At 33.3% G+C, this 9,510-nt stretch overlaps 1 protein-coding gene across 1 annotated transcript; it reads right to left on the reverse strand.

Moving 5' to 3' along the window:
* Positions 1-2,991: 2,991 nt before the first annotated feature.
* On the reverse strand, positions 2,992-5,153 carry LOC118741170. Its single transcript, XM_036473046.1, has 4 exons — positions 5,110-5,153; positions 4,855-5,026; positions 4,650-4,789; positions 2,992-3,417 (listed from the first exon to the last, which is right to left on the reverse strand). Exons 1-4 carry the CDS (start codon positions 5,113-5,115, stop codon positions 3,049-3,051), a joined length of 687 nt encoding a protein of 228 aa, XP_036328939.1. The 5' UTR covers positions 5,116-5,153; the 3' UTR covers positions 2,992-3,048.
* Between the last annotated feature and the right edge of the window lie 4,357 nt (positions 5,154-9,510).

Below are 9,510 nucleotides of genomic sequence, written 5' to 3' on the forward strand. Positions count from 1 at the left end.
AATTCTATAATAAAAAAAGTTTACACGTTAATTTATTTTTCGCAAACAAATACATATGTACATTTATATCTACAAACTTTCTTCCCGTTCTATGCGAATGTTAACGATAAGAAAAGAGTTTGTAAACATACAATTATTTTTATTTTTTACTGTATTAAATTTCATATTAACTAATGTTTAATTTATTTTAAGACTAATGGCCTTATTCATAAAAAATAAAGTAGCTTTAAAAAAGTTTTATAAACTGAAAAATGTATGAAAACGTCATTTTATAAAGCTCTTTAAACCTACTTTATTTTTTATGAATAAGGCCATTAAGATTTAATAAAACAAGTTGTGGCATATTACAACTACACAGCAATTTGAAACTCTGGTCGCTTAGTTAGAAAAACATTTTTGTTTGGCCCAGGCGGTTTCAAAAGGAAGCGGCTCGAGCTAATTTTAAAGAGCAGTGGAACAAAATCTGCAAAAACTTGAATGTCCTCAAAATGAAAACAAATAAAGAAGTGTAAATTCTGGCGAAACCGAACTTTATATACCCGGCGCACGTGCAAGGGCTTTGCAAGACTTCGAGAATACCCCTATTGATTTTTCGCCTTTTTGTGAACTAAATAATAAACAAGGGTATTGTTCCCGATTACAAACAGTTTCGATAATTTCCCATATGGTAATAATCGGACCAAAGTGATCGATATTTATTTATTTTATTTATTTAGTCACGCCCATTTCCTAAAATCTATAATCTTTTTTCTTGCTAATAGATTGTTGTATTTATTTTATCGGAGTTTTCGTATTTCTGAAATTTACCGTTACATGGGAATACTTTGTTTGCGCCAGGGGCGATAACTTACCGAATTTGGTATAAATTAATAAATTGGTTAAAAAGGGTGCCCAACCCATTTTACAAAAACGTATGATGATATAATTTTCAGAAAAACATCGAGTTTGAGTGAGTTAGTAGTTTCTGATTTATCGCATTTCTGTAAATTACCGTTATATTGAAGGTTGGCGTGGTTATTGCACGATTTCCATAACTTTCAACGGGTTTCTTAGTGAGACCCTAGAGAGTTTGATGGGGGTTGGTGAAGCAGCTGAAGCTGAAGCCTGAGATACAGCTTTTCATCTTAAGTGGGCGCTGCCACTTGTCCATTTCCAGATTTCATTCATAAATACAATTTTTGCTTCATTGGTTGGTTCTTGGGCTGTTGAGAGCAACTTTAAGAGAGTAGTTTTTGCTTCTCTTCTAGCCCAAAGTCGCCCGGAAAATTTTTCCGGTCGAGTTTGTGAAAACTGTCAAACTACCAAAAGAAGAGGAAGAATGTAAAACATTCAAATTATAACCAATAAATATGTGCATATTAAGCCTTTTGACCAGACGTCCTATTTAACAGGACATGTCCTGATTTCAGGGTCGAATTAAAGTGTCCTGACTGATTTTTCTTTTCCCGCCTTATGTCCTGATTTTTACAGAGCTGACCTTTTATAAACGTTTTACCGTCTAAACATATCGTGCCTTTTGCGAGCGTCCTGATTTTTCTTTCGACTCATCTAATCTTATTTATCAACTCCAACCAACAATTTTTAACTCTGGTTTTGATGTACTTTCCGTTACTTCAATGAGTAAGTTTGTCCATATTATGTACGCTAAATAAAAGAGTACTGATCATTTCGCAAAAAACAAATCTGGCAACCCTATTATTATAATCAATGAGGAGGTAAATCTCTACTCTTTAAAAACTGATCAAAATGCAACTGTACTCTTCACCAATGAGCGATCAGGTTTTTTCTCTTGAACGCTGCTATTACAGCTAAAACTTTTTCACTTTGCTGCTAAACTTTTCTTTCTCTTTAAGTTATGATAAGCGAGTGGTTTTAAATCAATCTAAATAATAAATTTTGTTGAAGCCTTTTTTACAATTAGATGAACACAGTTTTTAGCTTTTATTACATACTACATATCCCACACCGTCTTCAAAAGAGTCACAACTCAAAATAATACGTTTGTCAGAAAATGCGAAAAACTATTCTTAGCACATAAAAGGCATATGGCAAGGGCAACTTTACCTTGGGTTTTTTTAAACAAATTATAACAAAAACTTGCTCCAGCTTTTGCTGAAAGGCAAATAAAATTTCTGCGTACATTTTCAGAGCATAATCTCAAAAACGTCAAATTTTGAGTTGTGACTCTTTTGAAGACGGTGTGCGATATGTGGATATTTTATAAATGCTATTTTTATATATTCAGAAAACCCCGATTATGAACCTCAAGTGTATTCTAAAATATGCAAAAGCCGTCAACCTATGCATCATTCTCAATATCTATCGTAAATTTGCGGCAATCAAACTATGACTTGCAATTTTTAATTACATAAAAAATAACGTAACGCATGTATACACGCATGTATATGTGTGCATATGTACACTAAAATCGAGTTTACCCAGCAAAAAATTGAACGAGCTCTTAACAATTGTGGTTCAAATTACTTTGTGCGCTAATTTCAGCGGCAGCTCTTAAGCTCTTAAGGTAATCTTAATAAAGCAAAATTATAATTTCCTTACACCGCCCTTTTCACTTATTTTTGCCGCATTGATTTTGTTTTATTTTTTCTTTAAGTAAAGTGATTTATGAACATTCGTTCTCAACATTTATTAAAGGTTTATTTGAAAAAATTTTAAATAAACCTAATATTAATCACGCTTATTTAACGTTTATTATAGCAAACTTACTTTATTATTAAAAAAAAAAAAACATTTACTGAAATGCCTGTTGGGTATAATCTTCTTGGGTACATTTTCTAATACAGAAACAAAGTTACTGTTCTTAAAAACCCCTCCTCGGATTTTGTTAACTTTTTGGAGTATTATGATCAGAGAACCTACTGATTCAATATCAAGAAGAAAATTTCATAAGTAAATACCTTTAATTTAATTCCAGATCAGCCGCACAGTGATATAAAGAATTGTAGCAGGATTATTTAAAAGTGTGTTTTTAAAGTCTTTTATATTGTTGTTAACATTTTACAGATTTATTTAGATTAACTGATATGTTTAATCGTTTGAATATAAATCCAATGCGGGTAATAATGTTGTTTGTGATGTTGATGGAACGCTTGATCTGAGCAAACTTTGTTCTTTGTCCAAAATCATTCGTCGAATTGAGATGTACATTTCATCCGCCATGTTTGAGTTTTTTTTGGCAATTCGACGAAGCGCGTTGCCAATCTCGATTCCCTTCTCGGAGAATTCATTCATTTGACTTGAAATTAATTCAGTAAAATATTTATCACGAGTATAAACCGGTTTGGCATTTAAACAGGTGCATCCCTTTTTTGTTCTTTTTGGTAGATGTTCTGCGGACACATCTGTTGTAGTACCTTCGCTGTTGGAGTTACTATTATCTTCATAGTGACTACCATCCTAAAAATAAATCAAAATACATATAATATTTTTACAGTGGGCATAACAAAACTATTTGTTTGTCAGGCATCGACTACGGAATATGAATGGAAAGAGCTATAGCCCATGATTCGACTTTTTGAATTTCGGGCGCAGTTACTTTAAATCTAATACTGCTCTCGTCAACTGCCATCGATCAATTTTCATGCTTAAAAGGGGCTTACTGAGTGGGAGTTGTACCAGCACAAGTGACTCCGAACTGTTAGGTTGCCCAAAAGAGATCGTCACACCAGAACTCGTCGATAAATCCATGGAATAATATTGGACGTTCGGAGAATGGAAGTGTGTGAGGTGGCTGAGGCTGTATGCATCTCAGCTAGGTTAGTACATCGCATTTTAGATGAATATTAGGATATAAAAAACTATCCGCGTGATGGATGGAAACATGGATCCACCACAGTACACCAAAGCAAAGTCGGTCTGTCGGACAATAATCTAATGGCCACGTTTTTTTGGAACTCACGCGGTGGCATTCTCATCGATTATCTGGAAAAGGGTAAAACAATGACTGGCGTATATTATTCAGAGATTTGTGATTTGCAGCACAAACGTCCACATTAAGACAAGAAAAAAGTGCGCGGTTCCATCAAGGCAATGTACGAGTGCATTGGGGAAAAATTCATCAATCGGGCTACGAACTCTCACCCCATCCACCATATTTAGATTTAGCAATCAACGACTATTTCTTGTTTTCAAACCCGGAAAAATCGCTGGGCGGTAAGAGATTTCGGTAGAATGAAGCGGTCATCTCTGAAACAACGCTGATTTTGAGGATGTAGAAAAACCTTTTATTTGGAAGGAATTAAAAAATTGGAAAAACGCTAAACTAAGTGTATGCCGCTAAAAGGAGATTATTATGACTTTTCAAATTGCTCTCGTAGTTGGCGCGGTTTGTGTGTTGCATAATTTTTAGGTGCTTCTTTCGAGAAATCTCTACGCACCGAAGTTGTTCATTCAAATTGATTCCAAAAGATAACTGAAAAGTCACACTAGGTTCATAGCGAAATAATTCATGCAAGAATTTTATGCGTCGTTGAACTTGTTATCACCACAAAATCTATCATGCAATGCATAAAATATATTGAAAAAATTTTAGAACTTTTTCGTTGAACCTCAGGGAGAGAAGTGTCATGGCAATACAAAAAGTGTGGAATATAAAATAATTTATGTAAGTACTATAAGAAAATGCTTACCAAATTATCTGCATTACCCGCTTCTTCGGTAGCTTCACATTGAAGAAATCTTAAAGAACTCATAAATCTCCACTCTCTCTTTCTCACAGTTTTAGTTTGCTTTTCTTTCTGCAAATACTTAAAAAATGTTTGACGCATGCCTATAAATAAATATATCAAATGAGTAAATTTATTGCATTTTTATCAAAAACACGTATGTACATACTTCGCCAACGAGCTTGCACTTCAGTTTCCTGACATTCAAGAGCCTTTGCAATTTTTTTTAGTGATGCATCTGTAACATTTCTTTTTGCGTGATTCGGATCGGCTCTCTTCCACAAACATGGCTGTGCTTCAACGAGTTCGAAGAGATGCAAATACTTCCTATCGGGCCATGTCTATTTTCATATTATTCAAATAACATATTTATTATTCTAAAAAAAAAAAAACCAAATCTAATATGAAATGCACAATTACATACCTGCATGTCTTTAATTTTTTGCTTATTTGCTGCTTGTCGTGGGCCTGATTCGTCCATTTTAACCGCATCAACACAAAAATACACAAGAAATGTAAAATAAATGTGAGACGGATTGTTCTCACCAACATGTTGAAAAGAGTAAATATAAGTCATGAGAACGATTTCGATCATGAGAATAGTCCAATACTATTTATTTACAGGAGCATAAGAATAGTTCTTATGAGAATTTAGATTTTTTATGAGAATAAATTCTCGTTGCTATTTGCAAGATTATCCGGTATAAAATCAGTGTTATGACACCACTTTCACGAGAAACAGAAAAATCTATCTAGTCATAGAAAATATACTTTGTTTCGTTTTTATACATACGCATGTATAGTATTGGGTGATCCATATTAGACCTTTTTAATTTAATTTCAAATAAAACACTTAAAACATAACTGGGTGTTGGAATATTTATTATCGCCCGAAAGGACCTTCTCTGAAATTTACTTTTTTAAATAATTTCATTCAAATGTTGGCCGCAGACAGAACATAATCTTCAATAACGAGCATGCCGCACCTTTATAACGGACTTTTAGCTGCCTGAAATTGAAGCGCGTGATGTTGGCAACATTTGGAAATTATTTTAAGGAAGTAAATGTCAAAACTGTTCTTTCGGGCAATAATAGAGATTCCGACGTTCAGTTCTGTTTTAAGTATTTTATTTAAAATTAAGAAAAGGTCTAGATGGATCACTCTTTAAATAGGTAAATTAATTGTTTATCTCAGCAATATTAAAATATTTTTTTTGATGTGTAAATATCTTAGCTCCCAGCTAGGCGAAATTTCCTTCTAGCCTCATTGTAAACTATGCGGTCGTATGTTCGAGTACCATGGTCAGTAGATTATTCATTCAATTTTTATTTTTTTTTTATTATTCAATGATAATGCAATAACAATGGGACAATTTTTTTCGAATCTTCAAAACCCGTAAAAACTTAAAACCTTTTTAGAAATATCTTGAGTATGCAGTCTTATAGCTCAATCAAATTTAGTAGATCACGGTGCAAGTTTGAAGTAGCACCATACAAAGTATTATGGTTGGACGATTTTTTTATATGGAAGAAAATGAACTACGCCTTCAACAAAAAAAAAAAAATGCCGAAGCTCATTATTGCACTAAAATTGAATAGACTACAAAACTGCATACTCAAAATCATTCTGAAAATTTTTACGAATTTTAAAAATTCGAAATAAATAGATCCCATTATAGGACTAGGCTTAAAAGTTGTGGAATAGATGACAGTTTGTTACAAAAAAATTTGAAGTATGTAAATCGATAATTAACTACGGGGAAAAGTTTTTTGTTTCAAAAATCGATATCTCGAAAACCCCTCGTAACCGCGTAAACCTCGTAAATAAATCGATTTTCCATACAAAATTAAGGAAGTTTACAAGGTTTACATGGTTACGAGATATTTACGCGTTTTGGTGAATTGCCCTATTACAAAAAAATGGGACATTCAAAAGCTGGATAGGATTGGTTCCCAAGCCGCGCCTTCTCGCATTGTTTCAGTTCAGTGAGGATTTGCGATATTCAAAATACAATTGAAGATATTAAATAGACATTTCAAGTTGATGTCGCCGAATGAAAAAGGGCGCAAGAAAATAGAAAATTTTGACAATCATACGCTACTCAGAGCTGAAGAAACAACACCACCTTATATAAATTCGCCTTGGCACACATTTGGCGCATTTATCAGGCATAGCTCCCTTCGATTACTATTAATTTCGTTCGTTTGAGCCCTTTCTAGATTCCCTTGATTCTACATTAACGAAACTTAACTTCAAATTCCCTCCGAAGATGAAAGTTATTAAACGGTTATTACCACATTACCATTGAATATATCTTGGGAAGACCTTTGATGTTTGAAAACCCGTGACTATCGCGAATGCTATGCAAATTTGTATTCCAACTATTTGATGTTATACATCCTTTCACTGCAATCATCCAAGGACTGTTACTACCTCTGGTCACTTTGTAATTGGTATTGAGGAGCACGCTTCCCTTTATGTGGAGCGCTTTTGGGTTTTCGCAAAAACATACATATATGTATGTATATATATAAATAAACAATAATATATAGTATAATGCATATGCACATGCTTATCATGATATGACAACTACTCTTAATCATATTTTTTTTGCTACTTTTTTTTACTCGCATTCTTTATCATATTGAGAGCATGCAAGTGAGTGCTCCCAATCAACCGGTGGTTACTACTTGAGACACGGTTACGGTAATAATGAGAGTCAACAAATGTCGATGGGGCTCAAGTGAAATGTTTACACGTACATATGTACGTATGTATGTATGTATTTCCATTGATACTGGCCATTAAAAAATTATTGTTGTTATTGGTGGCTCTTGGATACCCAAAAAGGCGGATCGCCGGCAACACAAAAAGGTAGAACCGCTGAACAGCTCAACCAGTTGGTGCGAGTTGCTCGAACGCGTCGGTTGGCTTTTTCCAAAGCTCTTTTTCGCTGTCATTCAGTGTTTTTAGCGCAATTAATTTGGTGGAAACGAAAGTGTGTTCAACTTATAATTTGTATTTTTCAAATTAATTCAAAAAGGTAATAGAAGCGTGAAATTTTGTTTTAAATCACTATTGGCATGTGTTTTTGTGTGGTTGTACTAATTTAAGTAAGTGTGTGCTGAGAAAGACAAATAAGCATACAATTTAATGTGCCAAATATTTTGAGCAGTGAACGAATCTGGTATGGCTCTTGGTCGAAATGAGCATAAGCTTGGATGATCGTACGCAAGCCAACTCTTGCAAGGAGAGTTGATGAAAAGAAATGCGTTTTCATGGTATAGTCATACATATGCATGTATGTATGTATGTATAGGCAAAATGGCACAGCGGCAAATGTGTCGAAAATCTCCGGAACAAACGTTTTGCAAATTTTACCGATGACACGCTGTAAAGTAAAAAAAAACCAAAACAATAAAAATAACTAACGGTCAAAATCAATTGTCTACGAAGATTCTAATTGAAATTCACTGTAATCGTCACTATGTGCATGTTCACGACTTTTATTTAAAATTACAAGTGGTTTGCTGTTAAGTGGTTTTCAGCAAAAGGGCCATTCCATTACGACCGGTAGAACGGCCATTTGACTTCAAAATATGATCAATTGTGAATTAAACCTATGTCACCGGAACTTCTAGAACAGTGAAATATATGTTTTAGCATAGATAGATAAATAACTAATGTATAGAAGTTCTTTAAAAAAATACCAAAGCACTCAAAGGTGATTTTTTAGCCAAATTACTTAATTTTCAAAGCCAATTAAATTTTGTGTTGTAAAATTCATATTATCCGCTTTCCTTTTCACTAAAACTTAGGCTGATACAAGCTTCATAGAAATATTAAAAAGTATTTAAAACTGTGACTGGTGGGACAGGTTCCTTGTGACTTTTGTAAAGTAAAAGTTTCCATAGACAAAAATTACACCTATTTTTTAAATATTTTTCAGCAGAGTAATGAAATGTGGTGATTGGGATAATTAAAGCATTTTAAAAATTTCATGTCGTTTTCCTCTTTTACATGTTTTTGTTCGAGGGAAGATTTTTTAAGCACTCAACCATATCTTTTTATATACATACATACAAGCTATATAAAAGAAGCAGCAAATAGTGATGAATGCGTTACTAGATTGTTCTGTATATGTATATGTACATTATTTGCCTTATTTTCTCCATACATTTTGCTAAAGTATTTCAGATCCTCCCTGCGGCAGCAGAATATGCAAATAGGACGCTAAAGACCTAACAAAATGGAAAAACAATTTCATTATTGCAAAAACTGAATGAGCTACACCGAAAACCGCGATTTATAAGACTGTTTTGCTATAACTTTAGATCCTTATATGAAAACACATTCATCTTACACATGAAAAAAAAAATATCCAACCTCAGGAAGAATAAGCCGCTAAAGCGAATGGCGTACTCAGTTTTTTAATACAACTAACCAAAAAGTTACCCACACGGCCTAAAGTGACAATTTGGTACTATTTTTCACGAATTTTAAAATTTATTCGTTAGGATTTTCCAGATAGTAGTAGTTTTTCCAAAACTAAAATATTTAAAATTGTAGCTAATTTAATGTAGTTTTTAAAAAAGTGAGCAGATTTTACATCGAATTATATTTGAACTAGTGAATTAGGCTTAAGTGAAGCCATGTTGAAAACCACTTTCAAACTTGACAAACATCGTCAAAAATTTAAAAGCCAAAGCAGAAGTGGATAAAACTGTCGTAATGTGGAATACTTTAATCTATATTCACGACTGATAATAACATTATTATCTTACATAATCAAAAAAATAGACAATACTGATGAAAGCGATAATG

The sequence above is a fragment of the Rhagoletis pomonella genome, unplaced genomic scaffold (assembly GCF_013731165.1).
Source record: "Rhagoletis pomonella isolate Grant_MI unplaced genomic scaffold, Rhpom_1.0 Rhpom_scaffold_00006, whole genome shotgun sequence".
Classification (NCBI taxonomy): Eukaryota; Metazoa; Arthropoda; class Insecta; order Diptera; family Tephritidae; genus Rhagoletis; species Rhagoletis pomonella.